General features: G+C 38.3%; 1 protein-coding gene across 24 annotated transcripts in view; it reads right to left on the reverse strand.

Moving 5' to 3' along the window:
- The window catches only part of RNF17 (ring finger protein 17), a 118,583-nt gene that overhangs the window by 27,490 nt on the left and 64,350 nt on the right, over positions 1-26,743 (reverse strand). For all 24 annotated transcript variants that reach the window (XM_086329862.1, XM_086329854.1, XM_086329874.1 and 21 more), the window contains 9 exons: positions 26,280-26,400; positions 21,622-21,742; positions 13,537-13,767; positions 12,744-12,894; positions 12,502-12,620; positions 7,135-7,225; positions 4,570-4,685; positions 2,668-2,957; positions 480-643 (listed from right to left, as the gene is read on the reverse strand). In XM_086329862.1, coding sequence (XP_086185988.1) covers positions 480-643; positions 2,668-2,957; positions 4,570-4,685; positions 7,135-7,225; positions 12,502-12,620; positions 12,744-12,894; positions 13,537-13,767; positions 21,622-21,742; positions 26,280-26,400 — 1,404 coding nt within the window. The remainder of the gene's footprint in view (positions 1-479; positions 644-2,667; positions 2,958-4,569; positions 4,686-7,134; positions 7,226-12,501; positions 12,621-12,743; positions 12,895-13,536; positions 13,768-21,621; positions 21,743-26,279; positions 26,401-26,743) is intronic.

The raw sequence follows: 26,743 nt of genomic DNA on the forward strand, positions 1-26,743 counted from the left end.
TGTTTAAGGGTCACCTGTATGCAGCTCTTTCTGAAGATTTTGGATGAAACTCAAGTACTATTCTTAGTAGTTTGGAAAGGTAAATTAACCCTTAATATTAAAGGGTAAATTAGGAGTCCCATAAACAAATTTGCTAAGGAGATATACAAAATACTGGAAAACAAGTTGTTTGACTTAATACCATGTACACAAATAAGGCTGACAATTATAAATAATTAAATTTTAATGACCATTAAAATATTAGTGGCAAAATTCTTATCAGGAAATTTTTTTTATTATTCAGGTTAATAAATATACTTGAAAATAAAAAAAAGAAATCCTCATTACAAGTAAATATATAATGTATTTAACTGATTCGCCTACACGAATGAACTCAATAAAAGATGTTTTAATCACAATTTCATGTCTTTCCACTTAAAAGACCATTTAATATTATAGCATTTAGCCTTCAAATAGTCACAAAAGAATTTCAGACTCACCCTGATAGTGCTGCCGATGACTTCCATTACCTTGCCTCGATACCACATCGTATCTGATCCCCTTACTGCACAAGCTTCTCCCTTCTTCCAGAAATAAGGTTCCAAAAGACCAAGGCACTTTAAATTACTCTGAATTTCATCCATCATTTTTATTAGTTCAAATTCTGAAGAAATTATTAAAAATAGAAAGCATTTAGGAAAAATTCCCTACCATTCTCAAATGAAGTCATCATCAAAATTCAGTTACTTTACCACATATGTGTATATTAGTCCCTCAGTTGTGTCCGACTCATTATGATCCCATGGACTATAGCCTGCCAGGCTCCTCCATCCATGGGATTCTCCTGGCCAGAATACTGGAGTGGGTTGCCAAGTTCCTTCTCCAGGGGATCTCTCGGACCCAGGGATCAAACCTGGGTCTTCCACATTGCAGGCAGATTCTTTACCATCTGAGCCACCAGGGAAGTCCCACTTTACCACTTAGATAAAAGGAATTAAAATCAGTCCCTACATAATAGAACTTTAATACAAATCTAACTCAGTCAGTAACTTCTCTATGTTTCAAAACATACTACTGACTGCTACTGCTGCTGCTAAGTCACTTCAGTCGTGTCCAACTCTGTGAGAACCCCAAAGATGGCAGCCCACCAGGCTCCCCCATCCCCAGGATTCTCCAGGCAAGAACATTGGAGTGGGTTGCCATTTCCTTCTCCAATGCATGAAAGTGAAAAGTGAAAGTGAAGTCGCTCGGTTGTGTCCGACTCCTAGCGACCCCATGGACTGCAGCATACCAGGCTCCTCCATCCACGAAGTTTTCCAGGCAAGAGTACTGGAGTGGGGTGCCATTGCCTTCTCCATACTACTGACTAACAACATGTAAATTATTATTCTGATCTCTGGTTATAAGTGCAAGCATTATTTTGGAAGTGCAAAAATCCATAAAACTCTTAAACATATACCAGATAGCTCTAATATAAAACAACTAGTGCTTTAAGTTAACATCATTTTGACAGCACACCTAAGTGAAACAGAACACAAGTTATATGTTATTTGATGCCTAGATACAGCGTAATACTGCAGATATAAAATTAAAATTCTATTACTGCTACTTCCAATTAACTGGCTCATTATTTCCACAATAAATATATATCCCCATAACTTATACCAGAAAGGGTAAGCTCTGGTGTCAGTTCCTGTAACAGTTCAACCACTTTAGCTGTGAGTTCTTAAACATAAGCCTCAGTCTGGGGGAGGGGCTTCCCTGGTGGTCCAGCAGTTAAGACTTTGCCCTTCCAATGTAGGGGGCATGGGTTCAATCCTTGGCTGGGGAATTAAGATCCCCCATACAATCCAGGGTGGCTAAAAAAAAAAAAAAACCAACTCTCAGTCTGTTCTTCTATAAACTAGGTGTAATAGTGCTAACCCACACTATCAGTATCAGGGGATTGGATGGAAGGCATCTGGCAACCAGTTCTACCTATGATTATTTGTACACATCAAGACAGTTTCTGGGTTAAGTACTATTGCTAGAGGTCTGAAACACTACTCACTTTTAGAATTGCCAATTACACAGATTTAGTCTGGTTCTCAAATTAAAAAACAATATTCAGGACTTTAACAAATGAGACAAAAAATTTCAACAAATTCATAGCCCCCATACCTCTCTCCATAGGTGGACTTACTATGAAGCTAACAGAGTTTAAGTCCTGTGAAAGCTAAAGTTGCTGTGAGTTACTGAGTGTTCTGGACACAATCAGGTTGTAGAAAGAAGTGTGAGCACATAAGTCTAAAGAGGTTTCAGGGACCACCTGAATCTCAAATGGCCCTGAATCTCCAGTCATTGACTGTGATTTCTTTTCTCATTCTAAATGAATTTGAACTTTTTTATTCTTTTTTCTTAGCCTACAATCTTGTTTAAGGGAACCACCTCCATGCTCATCTTAGGCCCAACGTTTATCCATACCCAATGTCTCATTAAATGATTTTTATGTGCTAGGCATTGTGTAAAGCACTTTTTGTGCATTACTGCATTTAATCCTCACAATAACTCAGTGAATGAAAATAAGGTTCAGAAAGGTTAAATATCTGCCCAAGGTATTTCAATCCATGTGGATCTTACTAGAGAATTCCCTAGTGGTAAAAGCAACTACTTTTACAGAAGAATCCTATATAAAGTGCAAGTTCTTACCTGATAATTTAGGTACCACAAATATAGTTCCATCATCACCAATGCAGCTGACTACTGCCTCAAATACTTTCTGGTTAGGAATAGCTGGTGGTTTATAGCATCCAGTGGTTCTTGGCTCTAGAATTTTCTCCCTAAATTCAGTCACCTTGGGTTCACTGATACCAACAGCAGCTTTCTTGTCAGGGTCAGAGTTAATCTTAATACATTTAGTAACCACTGATTCTCCTTGTTCCTGGGGGATTTCCAGAGACTTCTGGGATAATGAATGGCTGTTATCTAATTTATTAATTCTGTAACATGCAAAAAATAATAATATATCCAACCATGAGCAAATAAAAATATTCTGGGAAAACAATATAAAAAGAATCATTCAAATATACTTGAAATGTAAAGAAAACATTTTGCTCTAGTTTAGGATATCCTAGTATAATTTGCTACATAAAAATGAGCATAGTTTAAGTTGTAATGAGAATTACTTTAAATTATGAATGAGCTTGTTGAGAATAAAGCAATTGAATTTCACTTAAATGCATTAAATTACCATCTGACATTTACATGCTATTCTCTCTTAAAATCTTCTATTAAGTATATCTCAAATACCACAATTAATTAGTTGTTACTGGGAAATACAACAGCTTCAAGTTGGTTTTAATTTAGCCCAAAGACAGATCAATACATGTGGCAAGTTAACAACATTCGTAAAACAATATTAAGATAATAAGTCCCTTAAAAACAGTTTTCTCATATTATTCAGATATTAAGTATTAGTGGTAACATGCTATATTCACTGATAATTGTTTTACTTCCTGTTATTCTCTTCCAATTAAAAAAGCCTATAAAAATATCCTAGAAGGAAACAGACATTGTTTATGTTAGAAAAATTATAGATTTTTGTTTTTTCCATTTTCCTGTACTTTCTTCTAAAAGGAAATGAGCACTGATAAAACAGTTACATAATTTCTCAACAAACATCCCCAGCCTTGAGATAGTAGTTTTACTGCTGAAAAGTAGAAAAGAACGTTAAATTAGTGGCAGATACTGTTGGTAATATTAACTTGCCCAGCACTTTTCACTTTATCATTTCCTGCAGCAAGGAACTGTGTTAGCCTGTAGTCAGTGAACACAAGACTAGCTGCAGAGCCTGGCTGCTTGCCAGTCAGCATCTACTACATTGGCCAAATACCTTGGGTTCTGTACTATTTCTGATCTCTCATTCTCTTTTCATTTCATTAAGATTGGGGTCCTGATCCAAGTAGGGTAAGAGATAATAATCTAAGATGAAAAAAGAGATCTGGCCACGAATGGCAGATGGTTGCTACCTAGAACATGTATTTACAACTCTGATCTACTTCTACCTCTAAAAGGAAAGAGATAAAAAGAGGAAATTAGGGCTACTACAGTTAATAGCCTGATCCTTCTCCCCTGGGACCAAGGTATTTAAATCCAAAACTTAGTACCTGAAAGGATCTTTACGTGTAAATATTGTTCAATTACTTTTGTTTTGCTACCCAATTCTACTCATTTTCTACCTATTTCACACAAATATATTTGATATAAACTTACCAAAATTTCTAACATAAAGTTTAAACATTTCTGTCTAAGCAAATGAGGCCAAAGAGCACAGATTTGGTACCCACTGTGTAATTCTCTTTTCCTTTGGTTTAAAGTGTAAACGCCAGAGCAAAGGGGAAAGTATAAAAGCAAAAATGTCAGTAGGGATTTAAACATTCAGCAATCTTGAGTGAATTTATTTGTAAGCTGACTCCTCAGGGTTAGGTTATATATAAATCATTTTCAAGAACAAACAAGAGGCAATTTAGGTTGAGCACACACAGATATAAAGATTTACACAGGCAAAGAAGCAGCGTCCATCACCAACTATTTTTTAAAAACAGTCTATACCTTGTTTCTCTCAAAGCCAAACCCTTTTTAATCAAATATTTAGAAACATCAACACGCTCTCCTTTTTCATCTCTGCAGAAAATTTTCACAGGTAAGGGCCATGTTGTATTGTTTTCCTGCAGTGATTTAAGAGCAGAATAAATATGAGACTCAAAAATGCAACTTCTTATAAACATTATACTTTTAACAGGTATTCCCTCCACATTTCTCCATGCCAGAAAGAAAAATTTCCAACCAAGTAATTTTGATCTCTGAACACATCAGAGAGAAAATAGCATGGAAAAGAGTCAACAGAGAAAGACAGTTGTTTTATGAATTCTATCATGAACACTTCATAGTCAAGGTGAAGTTTACCAAAAGGAGGAGAAAAAAGGATGACTGAAAACTTTTTTTTTTCCCATTCCAGGTTGAAGAGAGGAATACACCCTCAGTTACAAGCTCTCTATTCTCCTAAATACTTTTTAAGTTATAAAACTAAACTATATACAGCCTGGGTGAGACCCCCCTGAGGGGGTTTTCTCCAAAGAGCGCGCTCTGCATATTGTGCACGCAGTCTGTTTTAAAATCTCCACTGTTCAAAAAACTTTTTATCTTCCTCAGGCTTAGACAACACTTTGAGAGGCTTTGGGGGCAAAGTGGGGAACTCTTGGGCCCTGGAAGGCGCAAACGGAGACGGCGGTGATCGCCTTAAATCAAAAAGTGGTGGATACGTTTTTTTTTTTTTTTTTAAGGTTTTCGTAGAGGGGGAGGGAGCTCGCCAGGGCACCTGGTCACAGTGTCTCTTACAGTCTCTCTCTCTCTCTCTTCCTCTCTTCCTGCTTTTCTCACTTTTCTCTCCCCCTTCCTTTTTCGCTACCCTTCTCTTTCCTTCGTTTCTTTCCCTTTACCCTCTTTCTCTCTTTTTTTTTCCTCCTCCCTCTCTTTCTCTCTGTATCTCTTTTTCTAACTTCCTTTCTTCCTTTCTCAATCTTGCTGAGATCCCTGATTCCTTCTCTGTTCCTCTCTCCTTTTCACTCTTTAGCTTTTTCTCTATCTTTAGATCTTTCTCTATTTTCTTTTTTTCTTTTTCACTTTTTTTTTATTTTTTATTTTTTTTCTCTTTTTATTTATATATTTATTTATTTTTGCTTGGGTGAGGCCCCCCTGAGGGGGTTTTCTTCAAGGAGCAGGCTCTGTATATTGTGTATTTTTTAAAAGCTCCTTTGTTTAAAAGAAGTCTTTTTTATCTTTTTCAGCTTTAAGCAATGCTCTGGGAGACTTTGGATGTAAACTGGGGAATTTTTAGGCCCTGGGAGGTGCAAGCGGAGGTGGAGTAGTCGCCTTAAATCAGAAATTGTTGGATAAATTTTTAAAGGTTTGTGTAGAGGGGGAAGGGGCTCGCCAGGGCGCCCGGCCGCAGCGTCCTGTAAGCCCTCTCCTTCCTCCGGAAGGTAGAGCACAGTCTCCCTCCTTTTCTTTGTCAATGGCAGAAAATATGATCTTCGCAGAAGGTGGAGACCCACTACCATGTACCGCTATAGCCTCTCCCATAGACTATCCCACAGCCTCATGACGAGGGTCCAGAACATTTTTAATCATATTTATAGGATAAGCTTTTAGTTGTTTTTTACCTTCACCCAAGTATCTAAATTAACAGTAGCCTCTTTAACAGTTTCAAGATTACTTGTATAAAGAGTTGCCATTCTTAGTTTCGTGTTACCCATGTCAGAAAATTAAGTATAATAGAAGATAAAGCTTTTAGCTTTTAAAAGATCAGGCTCTTCTTTGGCCTTTTAACTTCAGAAACCGTTTTCTCTCTCTAAGTCTAACTCTTTAACACTTTCAATACTTCCCACTCCTCTCGCCCTGTCTATCCTACAGGGGGGTCCGCGGCACCCTTGAGTGGGGTCCTAAAAAAAAAAAAACAAAAAACTAAACTATATTTTCCCAGGTGTGCCTTTTTTTTCCTATGAAAAGCCAAAGAAAGAACTACAAAACACATATTCTGCTTTCTGTGGAATTACAAAACAGGGAAGTACACACAGAGAAAATTAACATAAAATTACTTATAGGAAAATTCTAATTGTTAATGCAATAAAATGGATCAAATGGCATTACTGCTATAATGTATCAAATTAAAAAAAGGTTAAGGAGGCAAGAAATACTTCTTAGTTCTGAAAAGATTTATCCTATATATGTATCCTTTCTCAAATCCATATTCATACAAACACCTTTCAGACATACAGTTAATATGATTTCACCAGAAGCCTAACTTTCCAACTTGTAAAGAATATAAAAAATTCCCAAACAGGCATTATAACTTGAAGACCAAAAAAGGTTGCAAAAAAACGTCCAAACAGGAAATTCTCTGATGGTCCAGCAGTTAGGACTCTGCACTTTCAGCGCCAAGGGGCCCAGGCCTGATCTCTAGTTGGGGAACTAAGATCCCATGTGCCATTCAGCCAAAAAAAAAAAAAAAAAAAATCCAAATATCTATTATTTTCTCAACAAAATAAACAGACCTGTACAAAACACCAATGAAATAACCAATATATACCTACGCTACCTGTTCACCTTGTCACACACCTGTATGATAATGGTTGCTACAGCTCCAGTGAGGTACAATGAGAGGCAGTCACAGGCTGTCGCTGTCCACTTGTCACTCCCACCTGTTGGTCTAAAATAAAAAAATGACACCTTGTCTTACAACAAATAGCATAGGATAAACAAACATAAAAGAATCATCATATACATATATATTTGAATCAACAACATACGTAGTGAGAAATCAATTTAAACATGGCTTTGTATTATTTTCTTAAATTTCTTCCCCATTTTCATAGCCTTTTGTTCATCCCTCTAGTCTCCTTACAGCCCAAATTACATGCTAAGTTATTTATATACATCTGTTCTGAGGCTGCACGGAGAACTCTTAAAATTTAAGTATGCTCTAAGTTTTCTAAAGCTATTATATACATTTCATGTGTGCTGAAAAAAAGTGAAAGTTAGAAGTGTTAGTCACTCAGTCATGTCTGACTCTTTGCAACCTCATGAACTGTAGCCTGCCAGGGTCCTCTGTCTATGGTATTCTTCAGTCAAGAATACTGGAGTGGATTCCCTTCTCCAGGGGATCTTCCCGATCCAGGTCTAATTACACCTTAAACTCAGAGAGCAGGGATATACGTTATATGTACACATATTTGACCCTTGAACAATGTGGGGTTAGGGGTGCTGACCCTCCATGCAGTCAAAAACCCGTGTATAACTTTACAGCTGGCCTTCCATAAGGCAGTTCTGCACTCAGATACAACCAACCACAGATGTGCCACTAGTGCCAAACTATGTATAAGAGGACCTGTGAAGTTCACACCTGTGTTGTTCAAAGGGCCATCTGTACACCATGTGTTGTATGTTTTATATGTATTGTGTCTTAGTCCATCATATCTCCAATGCCTATGATAGTTCACACAGAAGGCACACCAAAAATTCGTAATGGAAATACAAATAGAACAGCCCCTTTGTAATGATGATTTCTCTGCCCAAATATTTTTGGAAGATTTTTTCTGGAATTTAAAGCTAATATGAATTGCTACTATGAATATTAGCTTCATTTATAAAAAATTATTTTTAATATTCATGGTTAAAAAATGTCCAATAAATACTTGACAGATCAATGAAGAGCAGAATATCAATTTCACCATCTATTTTAGTTTGCAGAGTGGAAACTGAGTGACTTTAGATGTTTCTAACCATGAAATCCATGTTCACAGAATAAACAAGTACCCTTGGAGGATGGCATGGCAACCCACTCCAGTATTCTTGCCTGGGGAATCCCATGGACAGAGGAGCCTGGTGGTCTACAGTCCATGGGGTCACAGGGTCAGCCACGACTAAAGTTACTTACCCCACATGCACCACTAAAGAGATATAGATGGAGTTTAATCAGAGTTGCCCCATCCTCTGAGTAAAGAACCAATCTGGTAAATCTTTTCACATTAGATGGTTTACAACAGTGAACTAATGACATCAGCTGTGTATGTAGTTTGACCAAATAGGATTTAGCAAAACTATTATGAAGCCCAAACAGTGCTCTTATCAGCTAAGAAACTTATATTATCAGTGACTTCTTGAATTAGTTATGGTTTTTTATTTATGATGGTATACAGATAATATCAGTATACACACAACATTAAGGTTTTCTATGACCTATTATGAACATACATTTTAAAATATTAACTTTTGGACACCTTGCATGTCGCATGATGTACTCTGCATATAAGTTAAATTGAGCAGTGTGACAATATACAGCCTTGATGTACTCCTTTCCTAATTCAGAACCAGTCCGTTGTTCCATCATGCGAAATGCTGGGCTAGATGAAGCACAAGCTGGAATCGAGATTTCTGGGAGAAATATCAATAACCTCAGATATGCAGATGACACCACCCTTATGGCAGAAAATGAAGAGGAACTAAAGAATCTCTTGATGAAAGTGAAAGAGGAGAGTGAAAAAGTTGGCTTAAAGCTCAACATTCAGAAAACGAAGATCATGGCATCTGGTCCCATCACTTCATGGCAAATAGATGGGGAAATAATGGAAACAGTGACAGATTTTATTTTCTTGGGCTCAAAATTCACTGCAGATGGTGACTACAGCCATGAAATTAAAAGATGCTTGCTCCTTGGAAGAAAAGCTATGACAGACAAACCTAGACAGCATATTAAAAAGAAGAGACATCATTTTGCCGACAAAGGTCTGTCTTAAACAAAGCTGTGGTTTTTTCAGTAGTCATGTATAAATGGGAGAGGTGGACCATAAAAAAGAAAGCTGAGTGCCACAGAATTGATGTCTTTGAACTGTGGTGTTAGAGAAGACTCTTGAGAGTCCCTTGGACTGCAAGGAGATCCAACCAGTCAATCCTAAAGGAAATCAGTCCTGAATATTCCTGAAAGGACTGATGTGGAAACTGAAGCTCCAATACTTTGGACGCCTGATGGGAAGAAGAGACTCACTGGAAAAGACCCTGATGGTGGGTAAGATTGGAAGGCAGGAGGAGAAGGGGAAGACAGAAGAGGAGATGGTTGGATGGCATCACCGACTTGATGGACATGAGTCTGAGCAAGCTCCGGGATTTGGTGATGGACAGGGAAGCCTGGCGTGCTGTAGTCTATGGGGTTGCAAAGAGTCAGACACAACTGAGTGACTGAACTGATGGAATTGTAAACTTAAAAATGTAAATTTTATGTTAGTGCATACTTTACCACAATAAAAAGAAATCTATACAAAAAGATTTCTCAGAAGGGTAGTAAAACATAGCAGTTAGTATGTTGGTTCTAGAATTGGAACTCTTATAATCCCAGTTCAACAGTTAGATGTATTACTCTGGATTATAAAATATTTAACCTCTTGAAGACTCAATTTTCTTGTCTCTAAATAATACCTTGCTGCTGCTACTGTTGCTGCTAAGTCGCTTCAGTCATGTCCGACTCTGTGCGACCCCATAGATGGCAGCCCACCAGGCCCCGCCATCCCTGGGATTCACCAGGCAAGAACACTGGAGTGGGTTGCCATTTCCTCCTCCAATGCATGAAAGTGAAAAGTGAAAGTGAAGTCGCTCAGTCGTGTCCGACTCTTAGGGACCCCATGGACTGCAGCATACCAGGCTCCTCTGTTCATGGGATTTTCCAGGCAAGAGTACTGGAGTGGGTTGCCATTGCCTTCTCCAAATAATACCTTAATCATAGCTTAAAGGTCTGCTGTGATGATTAAGCAAAATAATGCCTGTTAAGGCCATTAATACATGGTCCAGACATGCTTAAAGCTATTATTCTACTCTTGAAATGGTGGTATTCCACTGTAGTCCTTAAGTCATCTGATTCAAGCTGTCTGCAGGAATGCATTCTCTACCATGTTGGGTACGGTAAAGGGATTGATAGAATTCTGTTCTATCAATGAACAGAGGGTAGAGCCTCCACAACAAAGGGTAAAAGGACAGCATCAAGAAAGGTAGGAGAGGCAGAGACACATTCTTGCCAGGTAAAGACCCACACCCCAGCTGCTGCGATCCATAACCAGGAGGAATCACAGAGATATGAGTCTCTTCTCTGAGGAGCCAGGGATTCGAGCTCTACATGAGACACCCAAACCCCTAGATTCTACACAGGAGAGATTCCCAAAACACCTGGATTTGAAATCCAATAGGGAATATGACCAGGAAAACTAGAGAAGAGCAGAGAACAGAAAAATTGCTCTTAAAGGGCCTGTGCCCAGACTCAACCTAAAAACAAGTGCAAAAACACCATACTGAAAACTGCATGGACAACATATGAAGAGGACCCTCTTACTAAATCTTAAAGCATCTGCTGGAGAGACAGGAACCACCTGGGATGTCTCCCAGGGATGGAGACACTGGCAAGAACTTTTTTTGTTATCTCTGGCTACCTTGCTCTCGCCAGTACTGGAATTCTCCCTCTAACCTGTCAGCACCAACAGGTCTCCCATGCTGAAAGCCCTGCCCACTACACTCCTGAGCCTCAGCTGGACCTCAGAGACAGCCAAACAACAGGTCTGTCCACCAGTGCCCAGCTGCTGCTGCAGCCCTGCCGCCACAGAAGGAGATACCTACAGAGGGGTCACCTCTAGAGTGCCGGGCTGTGGTGGCCAGGCAGGCTTGTACCCCTGAGTCCCACTGGGCATCTCCTACATAAGGCCACTCTACCAAGACTGGAAGAGACAACTGATTTACCTACTATGTAGAAACAGACAGAGAACTAGGCAAAATGAGACAGAGGAATATGCTCTAACCAAAAGAATAAGATTAAAACATCAGAAAAAGAACTAAACAAAACAGAGATAAGCAATCTCCCTGATAGAGACTGAAAAGTAATCATAAAGATGCTTACCAAACTCAGGTGAGGCTTCCCAGGGGGTGCCAGTGGTAAAAGAATCTGCCTGCCAATACAGGAGATACAAGAGACGAGGGTTTGATCCCTGGGTTGGGAAGATCCCCTGGAGGATAGCTTGGCAACCCACTCTAGTATTTTTGCCTGGAGAATCCCATGGACAGAAGAGCTTGATGGGCCGCAGTCCATGGAGTCACAAAGAGTTGGACATTACTGAAGTGACTTAGTACGCATGCAAACTCAGAAGAAGAATGGAAGAACACCGTAACAACAACAATAAAGAGGCAGAAAGTATAAGAAAGCACAAAACAGAAGTTGTAACTGAATGATAAATGCACTAAAGGGGTTCAATAGCAGACTGGATGAGGATGAAGAGTGAATCAGCAAGCAGAGGACAAAGTAGTGGAACTCACCCAGACAGCAACACAATGAAAAAAAAAAAAGAAAATAACTTAAGGAACTTTGGAGGCAACAAGAGGTGGAATAACATTTGCATTATAGGAATCCAAGACAAAGGAGGAGATACAGAACCAGAAAAATTATTTGAAAAGTGGCTAAAATTTCCCTAATCTGGGGAAGCAAACAGATACCCAGGTCTAGGAAACCCAAGAGAGTTCTAATAAGATGAACCCAAAGGATCACATCAAGACACATTATAATTAGAGTGGTAAAAGCTAAGGATAAAGAAAAAATCCTAAAAGCAGCAAGAGAAAAACATCTTGTTATGTATATGGGAATCCCCATAAGGCAGTGAGTAGACTTTTCAGCAGAAACTTTTTTATTCCCATCTTCATTTGTATCTCAAGTTTCTTTTTTAACAATTTGAAATTAATCTAGATACCTGTCATACTCACCTATCGCTATCTCCTTAATACCACCAAAGTTTATGTGCTTTGTATTTTTTCCTTCCTGCTTCTCAAAACCTTAAAATTAACTAGATCTTTATGAAAATTTCAGAATATGTCAGAAAAATAAAAACAGATCAGAATCCAAAAAGAAAAATATTTAAAATCATATTCAGTAATGAGAAATTTTACTCAGCTAAAAACTACCTTATATCAACAAGAGAGCATTCCAAAGATAATCTTCCCATTGTCTTTAGGTTTTCTTGAAGTTCTCTTAAACAGTTAATGTTCACTACTAGTTCAACACCCACGTCATACAGCAAGACCTATGAAAACAATAACTTTTAAGTCTATGGAAAAATAATGCTTAATTTTTTTTTGCAAACTGAAAAGCATGAAAATACAAAATGCATTTACTTTCTTGATTATATTTTTAACTCTGCATTTACCTCTACCAATGTGTCTGTAACCATTCTGATGATCTGGCCCCTTCGCCACTGATTTTTATCTGGGATATTCACAGCACAGTGCATATCATTTTCCCATTTAACAGGTTCCCATTTTGAGTTTTCATAAGTAGCAACCATCTTTTCTCCTAAACTATGTAAAGAAAAAAATTTTTTATCTCTGAAACTTTCTTATAACATACAATTCTCTGACCTCCCTCCCTTGTTCTATTCCAAACAAACTGGATGCCTCCTTCCTCCTTGAGCACCTGAGCACATTTCTACTGCAGGGTCTTGAACTAGCTCTTCCCTCTGCCTGACATGAGTGCCCCCCAGGCATCTTTAAGGCTCGCTTCCTCATTGCCTTGAGGATTTATCTCAAGTGTCACTGACTCTGTGAGGTCTTCCTGCCCAGGTGCTTTATTTTTCTCATCTTCATCATTATCTCCTGCTGTAGGTAACTTTCTTTGTTCACTGTCATTCCCTCTACTAGAATGTAAGCTCCATGACTGCACAAACTTGTCCATGTTTTTATCACTGTTTCCCCAACAGCTATAATACTGGCTGTCAAATAACAGGTGCTCAATAAGCCTTTGTGGAATATATAAATCTTAATACAATAAAAATAATCAGTTAATATACTATTTGTATACTGTTAACTAGTTTTTAAGTGACTACTTAGCTGACATAATTTTGTACTTTTAAAATTCTGCATTTATGAGTTCTAGATCTTTGAAATAAAATACGGAAAAGAGAATAAACTATATGCACAATATATTTTCCTTGGATGTTATACCTATGAAGCAAGTTTTCTGTTAATAACCACTGAACATAGATCTTCTCAGGAGACACTATATTGCAGATGTGCACAGGCAGTTCCTTATTATAAAGTGACTGCAGATCCTCACTAGGTAGAGATTTTGCAAACAGAGGATTTATTAAGTTGTTTACTTCATTTGAAATAATTTCTTCTGGAGAAGGATCCCACACTTCAATATGCTTTTTAGAATTATCTTTGAGGGTATATCTGAAAAAAAAAAACAACCCATTAGCAATATGAATAGTTTGCAAAATATTTATATTTGTATTTGGTTAGATCTAGAGATGAACAAGTTTTAGTTATGATTCACTGCTTTGCAGTTTTGATATTAACAGCAATTTTAATCTTTTTAAAAAAGAGTTCTTAATGACTAACAAAGGACAAAAAGGAAAAAAAAACATGTAAAATCCAGGGTTTCCACTTTAAAAACAGTTTAAAATACCAAGTGTGCTAATAATTTCATCATTCCTTACTGATATTTTGTACTCACAAAAGAACAGAATTATTCAGGATTTTTTTTGGTAACTTGAATATTTCTCTTTGCCTAAAAGTTATCAAACTGTTTGTCAATGAGAATACAAGTGGAAAACAATTGTTATTTTAAAATCTGTTAACAAGCAAAATTACTGAATTAAGTGTTTAGAATGTTTAATTAATCTGAACAGTTCAGAATCTAATCACAGATAATTAATGGCAAAATTTCTTCAAAGGAAAAATCTTAAATTCTTTCATAAGCTGGAGATTGTGCTAACCAAAGGGGCTAAGTTTTTCCTTCTGAATCTATTGGATAGTTTTCATTCCTTATTTGACATGAACTCTGAGCCTAACTAGCTACTCTTGCCTTCTTGAAATGTTCTTTCTTTGGTTCCTGGTTTTTCTCTAATCTCAGGTTCCTGATCTACCATTTTTCTGGGCTTCTCTCTCCTGTAAGTGATAATGCCCAGAGTTGAATGTTCATCTATGGAGATTGAGATGATTGATGAAAATGATGGACTCATTTATCATGTATATGTTTACTCCCCATCTGAATCACCCAATCAGGTCTCTCTCTCTTCTATGCTCCAGATCTTGATACTTATTTCTTTCATTCAACTAATACTTAATGGGTACATACTGTGAGCCAAGAGTCCTAGGTTCCAGAGATACAGCAGTGGACAAAATAAGCAGGGTCCAGTCCTCCAGGATCTTATGGTATTATGATAGTGAGTGATTACATAATTACACAAAAAATAAATTTCAAAGAACAAGGGCATAGGCCAATGAAATCTAACCTATTCTTGGAGCTGGAGAAGGTTTCTCTGATTAAGTGACATTTCAATTGAGATTTTAAAAGGACAAGCAGAAGTTAGGGAGGCATTCCAGAAACCAAAGGAAAAATATGTAGCTTTGGCATAGTAAAGTAATAGGTCATGGCATGAACCTTGAAGCACACAGGGGCCAGATTATTTGGGAAACATTATGTTTTATTTTATAAAGGATAGTATGCATGTATGATACAGGTGACCCCAACAAACTAGTCTGTGGGACTTCAATTTCCTTTCTTCTTACTCCTTAGGTGCTCAGGGAAAACATTGATCAAGGGAAACTCATGTTCTAATTTGAGGACAGGCAACAGATATAATCCGCTGGAGGAGGGCATGGCAACCCACTCCAGTATTTTTGCCTGAGAATCTCATGGGCAGAGAAGCCTGGTGGGCTACAGTCCATGGGGGTCACAGAGAGTAGAACACAACTGAATGACTTACAGACACACACAACAGATACAATGGAAACAGTAAGACTGGTAGCAGTCTGCAGGAATCAGCAATCTGGGTATTGAAGGGCAAGGAAACTGACTGGGGCTGCCAGAGCAGCAGGGTGGGTTTACAATAACTGGTTCCCTGGGAAGGTTTGCAAAGCAATGTGCTTCCCCTGCCTCAATTATTTTTAATCAGAGGACAACTGCTTTACAATGTTGCATTGATTTCTGCCATACATCAACATGAATCAGCTGTAGGTATTCACATGTTCCCTCTGTCTTGAACTTCCCTCCCTGTCCGATCCCTCTAGTTTGTCACACAGCTCCAGGCTAAGCTCCCTGCACTATATAGCAACTTCCCATCACCAATCTATTTAACAAATGGTAATGTACATATTTCAATGCTACTCTCTCAATTTATCCCACCCTCTCCTTGCTCCACTATGTCCGTAAATCTGTTAATTGTGTCTGAGTCTCTATTCTTGCCCTGCAAATAGGTTCATGGGTACCATTTTTCTAGATTCCATATATATGTGATAATATATGGTATTTGTTTTTTTCTTTTCTGACTTACTTCAGTCTGTGTAACAGGTTCTAGGTTCATCCACCTCACTAGAACTGACTCAAATTCATTCCTTTTTATGGCTGAGTAATATTCCACTGTATATATGTACCACAACTTCTTTATCCATTTACCTGTCGACAGACATCTAGGTTACTTCGATGTCCAGGCTATTGTATACAGTGCTGCAGTGAAGACTGGGGTACATGTTATCTTTTTCAATTATGGTTTTCTCAGGGTATATGCCCAATAGTGCGACTGTTGGGTCATATGGCAGTTTCATTCCTAGTTTTTTAAGAAATTGCCATACTGTTCTCCATAGTGGCTGTTATCAATTTACATTCCCACCAGCATACAAGGTTTCCCTTTTCTCCACATTCTCTCCAGCATTTACTGTTAGCAGATTTTCTTACGATGACCATTCTGATGGGTGTATGGTGACCTCACTGTAATTTTGATTTGCATTTCTCTAGTAATGAGCAATGTTGAGCTTTTTTTGATGTGTTTATTAGCCATCTGGATGTCTTATTTGAGGAAATAAGTGTCTGCTTAGGTCTTGTGCCCATTTTCTGATTAGGTTGTTTTTCTGATGTTGAACTGCATGAACTATTTGTCTATTTTGTCAGTTGCTTCATTTGCAATTATTTTCTCCTATTCTGAAGGTTCTCTTTCCATCTCGTTTATGGTTTCCTTTGTTGTGCAAAATCTTTCAAGTTTAATTAGGTCCCATTTGTTTATTTTTGTTTTTATTTCCATTACTGCAGGAGGTGGGTCATAGAGGTTCTTGCCATGATTTATGTCAACATTTTCAAAAGTATTTTAACTTAAATTAGTTAAGATCACTGACTCCTACTCTCATTTTTTGGTCTGAGTATTCTAAGGGGTTGGCTAAGGGGAGTTGACTTCGAAACACATTTAATTTGGATTTAGTGGGATACAGTTTTGTGGTTGACCACCACTTCCCTGTGGAGTTATGCTACTGCTAACCATCTTAGTATGGGAATGGATTCCAGAAATACTCCTAAGACCTTTAATGTCACAACATGAAAATATAAGGTTCAATATAAAGCAAATATACCACTATGAGGAGGATGCTGGAGACAAACTATTTAACGAGTACAGTGAGCCACTACATGCTTGTTAATCTGGTGTAACAGTGCTTCTTTTTTATACTTAAACATGTCCCAGTTGGACAAGAATTAGGGTTACCCTATTAATAAGTGAATTAAATCAAATCAATACATTAATAAGTATCAGTTTAAACTATATTAAAAATTCATTAAAATAAAACTTGAAGTGTCTTGAATATTACATACATAATGTATATATAATATATATATGTGTATATAATGTATATAAGTAAATATTGTGCAGGTATAATGATGTAACAGATTACAATCTCAAGAGATAACCCTTAAACCTGCAAAGAACAGGGCTTTGAGGAGAGCAGCTGTAAGAGGTGTGTTTCCTCCAGCAGTCCTTAAATCTTTACAGAATCACAAACCACCATATTCTGACCCACAGACCTGTTCCAGGGAGCCCTGACACTTGATACAATGCAAAAAGGGGGTGCAAGCAGGCATCTTTAACACAAGCACAGGTGCCCATAGGAACCAGAAAAGTGACTAGAATGAGTGCAGTTGTGAGGCGGCACATTGTATATAGGGAAGGGGAAACCCATGGGGAGCTTTCTTTTTTTTAGTTTATTTTATTGAAGTATAGGTGATTTACAATGTTATGTTAATTTCTGCTGGCCAGTAAAGTGATTCAGTTATACATATACATAATTTTTTCATATTCTTTTCATCATGGTTTATCCCAGGATATTGAATATAGGTCCCTGTGCTATACAGTAAGACCTTGTTTATCCATTCAATATACACTAGTTTGCATCTGCTAATGTGGGGAGCTTTCTGTTTATAAATTTGGCACCTAATTCCACTTTGAAGAAAATGCCTGAGGTCAGCTGAGGCTCTCCAGTCATTGGTGGCTCAGCTGGTAAAGAGGTGGCTTTACCAGTGGTAAAGTGCAGGTGGCTCCTGCAAAGCAGGAGACCCTGGTTCAATTCCTGGGTCAGAAAGATCCCCTACAGAAGAGACAGGATACCCACTCTAGTTTTCTTGGGCTTCCCTGGTGGCTCAGATGGTAAAGAATCCGCCTGCAATGGGGGAGACCTGGGTTTGATCCTTGGGTCGCAAAGATCCCCTGGAGGAGGGCATGGCAACCCACTCCAGTATTCTTGCCTAGAGAATCCCCACAGACAGAGGAGCCTGGCAGGCTACAGTCCATGGGGTTGCAAAGAGTCAGACACGAGTGAGCAACTAAGCACAGCACACAATGTATATATAATACATAAAAAGAAATAATATTCAGCTAAAATTAACTATGATTTTTAGAAATTTACATGACACTACCAATAACTGAGCTATGGTTCTAAAAAAACTTTAAAAAATTACCAATAAACAAATTTCAATCAACCACACTACAGAAAAGACATTAACTTTTCTGTTCTTGCCAAAGGAAATATCACCAAATCTGCCATTTCATGTGGTAATCAGTACACAGTTAAAAAATCTGTAGAAGTATTTTACAGGTGATTTTGAATTTTCTAATATTCATTGTATTTGTCAATTTTGAAAATCTGTAATTTGTTGATTTCTTTTAACAGTCTACATAAATGATGTAATTTTGCATACTTTTCCTGAATGGGGGCCTCCCAAATGTACAAATTTCAGGCTGACCCATGAACCTTGGATTTGGCCGTTGAGGACTACAAGGTTGAACATTTGGGAGTGAGGAATCATGCCTGCCTCTCTCTTCACCCCTCTTCCTTAGTTACTGCCATGCCTGATCCTGAGGCTCCATCATGTGAGCCCTGCAGTCCTCCGGCCAAGGGCATGACCTACAGCTCACTGATCACTGCACAATGCTTTGCTTCCTGGGGATCCTCCCTCTGCTTTAACAGCCACAGGACCTCACACAACACGCCCAAAGAGGGTGTCCCTCCACTCTGTGTGTTGCCTCCACTCTCCCCACAAACCTGTGTCCTGTTCTCAGCAGAAGCACCCAAGATGTCCTTCAGTAAGTGATTGGATAAACAAACTGTGATACAACCAGACAATGGAATATTATTCAGTGCTAAAAAGCAATGAGCTATCTAACCAGAAAAAGACACAGAGGAACCTTAAAAGCATATTACTAAACGAAAGAAGCCAATCTGAGAAGGCTAGATACTGTATGATTCCACCGTGGAAAAGACACAACTATGGAGGCGATAAAATGATCAGTGTTTGCCATAAGCTAGAGGGGAGGGAAGAATGTTAGGCTCTCACAGATTTTCAGGACAGTGGAAATACTCTGAATGACACTACAATGGTATATTCAAGTCACTACATACTGTCCCAAACCCACATAATATACATACAGTAACCCAAACTTTGGACTTTGATGATTCTGACATGTCAACAGTTTCACTGTTCCTTGTAAATACACCACTTTGCTGGTTGATAACGGTGGGGAGGCTGTGTCTATGTGGGGGCAGAAGCATAAAGGAACTCTGTATTTTCCACTTTATGTTCTGGACCTAAAATGGCTACAAAAAATAGTTTATTCAACAAAATAAAAAGGATGACAACCCTAAATATGAAACATGTAACTATAAAACATAAGGAGAATACACAGGAGAAAATCTTTACAATCTTGGCTTAGGCAAAGATTTCTCAGCTAAATACAAAGTGCCTGAATTATAAAAGAAAAAATTGCCAAACCGAACTTCAAAACCAGAACATTCGGCTCTTTAAAAGACACCTTAAGAAGCCAGATTGGAAGAAAGTATTTGCAAAGTACATGCCTAAAGAAAGACATGTCTAGAATATATAAACAGCTCTCATATTTCAATAATAATAAGCAACAGTTTTTAAAAAGGGCAAAACATCTGAAAAGATACTTCACCAAAGAAGAGATACAGATGGCAAATAAGCGCACGTTAAGATCTTTAATGTCATTCAGTTCAGTTCAGTCATTCAGTCATGTCTGACTCTTTGCGACCCTGTAAATAGCAGTACACTAGGCCTCCCTGTCCATCACCAACTCCCGGAGTTCACTCAAACTCATGGGAATTAAAAATGAAAACCCCTATACTCCTATAAGAAGGGCTAATATAAACATAAAATGACAAGTCAAGTGCTAGCAAGAATGGAGAACAATAAAACTCTCATAAACATTTGGCAGGTTCTCATAAAGGCAGAAATAAATTTACCTTATAAAGAGCAATTCTGCATACACACATATAGCTCCACAAACACCTGTATGCAAATATTTACAGCAGCTTTATTCATGAAATTTCCCCAAACTGAAAATAGCCCAAATGTCCATCAATTGGTAAACATATAATATTACGGTGCATCCATACAATGAAATACAAGTGAGCAAAGCAATGAGAACTACTGCTGTAGGCAACATGACCTAATCTCAAAAGCATTATGCTAAATGGAAAGGTTGTTGTTGTTTAGTCACTCAGTTGTGTCCGACTCTTTGTGACCAAATGGAAAAGCAAGACACAAAAAGGCCAAGTATTGTATGACTCCGCTTATATGAATGTGTGGAAAAGACAAAACTATGGAGACAGAAATTTGATCAGTAGCCGCCAAGGACTAGGTATGGAGGAAGGAGACTCAATACATAAAGAAACAAAGTGAACTTTGAGGAGTGATGGAAATAGTCTGCAACTTGACTGTAATGACAGCTGCATGATTATATGTATTTATCAAAATTCATAACTCTACCTAAAAAGGGTGAACTTTTTTATTGTGTATGTTATATATTTCATAACCCTATGTAAAAAAAAAGAAAACTCAGTCCAATACATTTAAATATTTCTTCTCCTTTCTCTCCCTCCCATGCTTAGGACCTATAGTGGAAAAGGCCAGCCCTCTCTTTCTACTTCTGGTTCCACCAGTGTTGGGTGGGGGTAGGGGCGGGGGCGAGGTGGGCAGAGCCAGACCACACACTGGCCATGTCACGGCAGACCTCTGCTGGGTGTCGCTGCTTCTCTGGCATACCCTGACAGGCATCACTGTGGGTGTACTCAAATACTGGCTTTCTTAAGGGCTGTGTGATGGAGTTTCTTCAGGAGACCCCTCAGGGGCCACTGCCCTGCACAAGTCCCTACCGTAGAAGAACTGCTGTGTCCTGACTTCAAACCCTCCCACCTTTCTTACCACCACTCTGCCCTTCTGCTTCTGGGTCACCTCAACCACAAGGCTTTTAAACAGGACAGGCCTTTTAACCAGACCTGTCCTGGGTAAAAGCACAATGGTCAAGCCTGGTTCCCCTTTAAAGTATCCACTTGTGCCCAGGAAAAATTCCTATTTCTCCAGATGAGAATGCAGGCTACTCTACTATTTTGGTCACTCTCTACCCTGCCATTTCTCTTTGTGATTCTCTTCACAAACGGTTCAAGAGGCCACCTAAACAGACATCCCACCTAAAATAAAATGTCAGTCTCCTTTTCTCAGATGCACCCTCTATCTCCAGAAACCATTCTTGTAGAGCCCCATAGGGATTAAGAAAAAAGCCACTCTACTCCCACCTAGACTAAAGACTCCAATTATTTTTTTTTCTCATTTTACTAACCCATTAATAGGGAAAAACTCCTGTCTATAGTCTAAGCAGTTCTCCAATGGGGAATGATATGCCAGTTTTCCTTCTTGTGAACAGTTTTACGTATCAACTAAAAATAAAAGTTTACAGGTCCACTTACCCTACTTCATAAGATGCTAGGCCCTCTTTGACTAGCTGGTCATTAATACTGGTGGGAATCATTCCAGGAGCACCAAGAAAATCAAAAAGTTCAACTAACAGCACATTATCTTCCAGAATTTCTGTAAAAATATTAAGACTAGTTTGGGGAAAGAAATAAATACATCACAAAATATACTAAATGAAGCAATTTTAAAAACCTGAGAACTTAATTTCCTTCATTTTGCATACATGAGGCCTCCTGCTCAACAATGTCCATTTCTCTCTAGGGGTAGATACATCACTTGTCATACATGAAAGAACTGCCAATGTTAATAGAATTTTCATTTTAGGTTATTATGTACTGTTCTATAATAAACCAAAAGCAGCTTGAAGCTTTTAGATTCAGAGAAAAACACAGTGACATACATTAATTGCAATAGCATTCTGTTGTGGTTTTAAACTGTTTTACTGGATTCTGCCAAGTTCCAGAGGGCAAAAGATATAAATAAAAATCCAGGCCACTGCTTATTTGTGAAGCTTTACAGCTTTTCTAAGAATGACACACACATGTGTGCATGTAAACACACACACAGAATCGCACAAAGTTTCAAACAACAAAAACTCAACCTAGAGTATTAACTGGAATTCTTCCCCCTCCTTCTGCTTTTAGGACAAACCATCTAATTTTTTACCTGTTTATTAGGCCTATTTCCTAAACGAAACAGGGAGTCAGCTTAGGGTCAAGTTACATCTCATGTGCCTATTTACTTATTTTGAGCACACAGAACCTGCTCAGTATGCACCTGAAGGAGTGAGAGAAATTTCTTTAAGAAACACACACTTCTATGCACTGAGATCGGCTAATGTCTACACTTCTATACAATAGTAGTAGCTGGCAGGTGCAAAGAAAATGATGATTCCAAACAAAAAGATAAACTATTATCAGCAGTAACATCCTACATTGCCTAGCTATAAGAATACTTGTTGGCAGGCTTATTTCCTCCAAAAGTTTAAAAATCATTCCTGACTACTTTTTAATGGACCAGATATATTATCTAGAAACAAAATGATAAGCAACTCAGAACCTTCAGTTAAGCTCCTCACTTTTCACCTTCTATGTTCCCCTTAGCACTTTGATTTCATACTTCCCTTGCACAAGTTCTTTATTCCAGAGGGCCAACTTTTCCTGTGTTCCATACCTTCACCATCTTACCTACTCTGCTCCTAATTAAATGTCCTTTGTTTTATAAGGTAACAACATATACTAATCTCATCACTGTGCAGGTTGATAGGGAAAGATGTTTTAGGTCGAGTGGGGCCTTCTGTCACTCCTTAAATCAAATACACTACACTTGTGCTCAGATTACTGGCCTAACAATTAACTGAGAACGAAAAAGGGAGAGTCAAGAAAGAAACCCGAGTCAAGTCTTCATGGATTAGCCTTGGGAGGAGACATTAAACAAAGAAGCTAAAAACCAACAAAATAAAATACCAAGAGGAAAGCTAAAAGGACAATTAAAGGACTTTAAAGTTAGAGCCAGTTCATTAGAAAAGACCCTGATGCTGGGAAAAACTGAGCACAGGAGGAGAAGGGGATGACAGAGGACAAGATGGTTGGATGGCATCACTGACTCAATGGACATGAGTTTGAGCAAGATCAGGGAGATGGTGAAGGACAGGGAGGACTAGCGTGTTGTAGTCCATGGGATTGCAAAGAGTTGGACACAACTGAGTGACTAAACAACGACAAAGTCAGCTCAAGTTACTCAGAACTAAAAGGCCCTAGAGGAAAACAACAGAATGGGAAAGACTAGGGATCTCTTCAAGAAAATTAGAGACACCAAGGGAATATTTCATATAAAGATGGGCTCGATAAAGGACAGAAATGGTATGGACCTAACAGAAGCAGAAGATATTAAGAAGAGGTGGCAAGAATACACAGAAGAACTGTATGGAAAAGAGCTTCACAACCCAGATAATCATGATGGTGTGATCACTCACCTAGAGCCAGACATCCTGGAATGTGAAGCCAAGGGGGCCTTAGAAAGCATCACTACAAACAAAGTTAGTGGAGGTGATGGAATTCCAGTTGAGCTATTTCAAATCCTGGAAGGTGATGCTGTGAAAGTGCTGCACTCAATATGCCAGCAAATTTGGAAAACTCACCAGTGGCCACAGGACTGGAAAAGGTCAGTTTTCATTCCAATCCCAAAGAAAGGCAATGCCAAAGAATGCTCAAACTACTGCACAATGGCACTCATCTCACATGCTAGTAAAGTAATGCTCAAAATTCTCCAATCCAGGCTTCAGCAGTACGTGAATCGTGAACTTCCAGATGTTCAAGCTGGTTTTAGAAAAGGCAGACAAACCAGAGATCAAATTGCCAACATCTGCTGGATCATCAAAAAAGCAAGCGAGTTCCAGTAAAACATCTATTTTTGCTTTATTTGACTATGCCAAAGCCTTTGACTGTGTAGATCATCACAAACTGTGGAAAATTCTGAAAGAGATGGGAATACCAGACCACCTGACCTGCCTCTTGAGAAACCTATATGCAGGTCAAGAAGCAACAGTTAGAACTGGACATGGAACAACAGACTGGTTCCAAATAGGAAAAGGAGTACGTCAAGGCTGTATACTGTCACCCTGCTTATTTAACTTATATGCAAAGTACATCATGAGAAACACTGGGCTGGAAGAAACACAAGCTGGAATCAAGATTGCTGGGAGAAATATCAGTAACCTCAGATATGCAGATGACACCACCCTTATGGCAGAAAGTGAAGAGGAACTAAAAAGCCTCTTGATGAAAGTGAAAGAGGAGCGTGAAAAAGGTGGCTTAAAGCTCAACATTCAGAAAACTAAGATCATGGCATCTGGTCCCATCACTTCACGGGAGATAGATGGGGAAATAGTGTCAGACTTTATTTTTCTGGGCTCCAAAATCACTGCAGATGGTGACTGCAGCCATGAAATTAAAAGACGCTTACTCCTTGGAAGGAAAGTTATGACCAACCTAGATAGCATATTGAAAAGCAGAGATTACTTTGCCAACAAAGGTCCGTCTAGTCAAGGCTATGGTTTTTCCAGCGGTCATGTATGGATGTGAGAGGACTGTGAAGAAAGCTGAGCACCAAAGAATTGATGCTTTTGAACTGTGGTGTTGGAGAAGACTCTTGAGAGTCCCTTGGACTGCAAGGAGATCCAACCAGTCTATCCTAAAGGAGATCAGTCCTGGGTATTCATTGGAAGGACTGATGCTGAAGCTGAAGCCAATACTTTGGCCACCTCATGAAAAGAGTTGACTCATTGGAAAAGACCCTGATTCTGGGAGGGATTGGGGGCAGGAGAAGAAGGGGATGACGGAGCATGAGATGGCTGGACGGCATCACCGACTCGATGGACATGAGTTTGAGTGAACTCCAGGAGTTGGTGATGGATACGGAGGCCTGGTGTGCTGTGATTCATGGGGTCACCAAGTGTCGGACACAACTGAGCAACTGAACTGAACTGAACTGAACTGAAAAGGCCCTTAATTTACTACCTATATTAGAAAAACCAGACAAAAAACTCTATAGACTAAGGGTACAACTTCTATAATCATATTCTTCTTCTACAGGACTACTGCATCAGAATAACATCTTATACAAAGTGAATTAACACATTCTAGGTTATAACTAAATAATTAAATCATTTCTAGGTTATGTGGCCTTGAGCAACTGATCTCTAAGCTTCAATTTCTTCATTATAAAACAGTCTAATAATCTCATGATATTTTGGGTTTGCTAAATGAAAAAGTGGGTATCATAAAAAGGGCCTTTGAAAGTGCCATATAAGTCAAACCTAAGTAAACATAGTTGTATATATCCTGCACTAGTACTGTTCAGATCAACACAGCCAGTGTCAGTCACAGCTCTGGAAAACATCAAAATCTCTGATAACAGCAGCTTTCAAATCCTCCATCCAAATCCCTTGGGGTCATACATGTTTCACAATTCTTCAAACTGAGAAAAACTATACAGAATATATACTTCTCATTTCCTAATACCCCCAGAAATTCTGAGGCAGCAATCATGACTATCTTGAAGTATAATATATGATCCATACTCACTATAAGGTAGATCAATATTAGATTTTCATGTAAACTCAGGTTTTGCCATTAAATTTGTTGAGTTACAAAACTGAGGGCTAGAGCTTAGCCTGTGTTATCAGACCCAAACTGTTCAAAAGATAAACAATTTTTTCCAAAATAAGCTGAGAATCTACAGTTAAATTCACCTGAGTCAAATAAAACAAAAATTATTTTCTAGTTATCTCCCATTTCCCTTCACTTTCCTGAAAATTAAACCTTAGCATCCATCCCTCCAAGATGAGGGACAGAGACCAGCACAAAGGAAAAGAGAAATAAGAGAAGTTAACTCCTGGCTTTAGGGTTTTCAAGAAGACATGTTGAGGATGACTTGATCTTCAGTGGAAATTTGCCTCATGTGCTGATTTTATACTCTTGGGCCTGCAGAAGATATTCCATTGTCCCTAGTTCTCAATCAATGTTACCTCTCACAGCTCATATTGACAACACACTGAATTTATAAGATCTAAAAAATGTTATATATCATACTGTTAGTCTTATTTAAGATTATGATCACACGGCACCCAATAAAAATGAAGAAAGCTTACTAATGATGGAACATGTCATAAACTTATCTTGAGTCTTTTCTTCAAATTTTTCTTTAGCATTTTTTGACCACTGCACTGTCCCTTTATATGGTTCAATATAGGCCAGCTTACATTTAATTGCCTATGTCAAACAAAATTGCATCATTAAGAAAGTAATGTTAACTTATGGTTATTTTAGAATTCAAGTGTTAAATGTGTACAAAACCAAACTTTGCATTTGAATTTAATACATATTTAGAAAACAAATGTCCAAATATCTCTAATAATACTTATAAATGCAAACAGCTGGAATCAACAGAGTATGGGATTACAAGGTACAAACTAATATGTAGAAAATCAGCTACAAGGATATATTGTACCACAAAGGAAATATAGCCAATATTTTATGATAACTATAAATGGAGTATAACTTTAAAAAATTGTGACTATTTTGTACACTTGTAACTTGTATAATACTGTACACC

The sequence above is a fragment of the Bos grunniens genome, chromosome 12 (genome assembly GCF_055505025.1).
Source record: "Bos grunniens cultivar Pamir isolate PY7600 chromosome 12, Bosgru_T2T1.0, whole genome shotgun sequence".
NCBI lineage: Eukaryota > Metazoa > Chordata > Mammalia > Artiodactyla > Bovidae > Bos > Bos grunniens.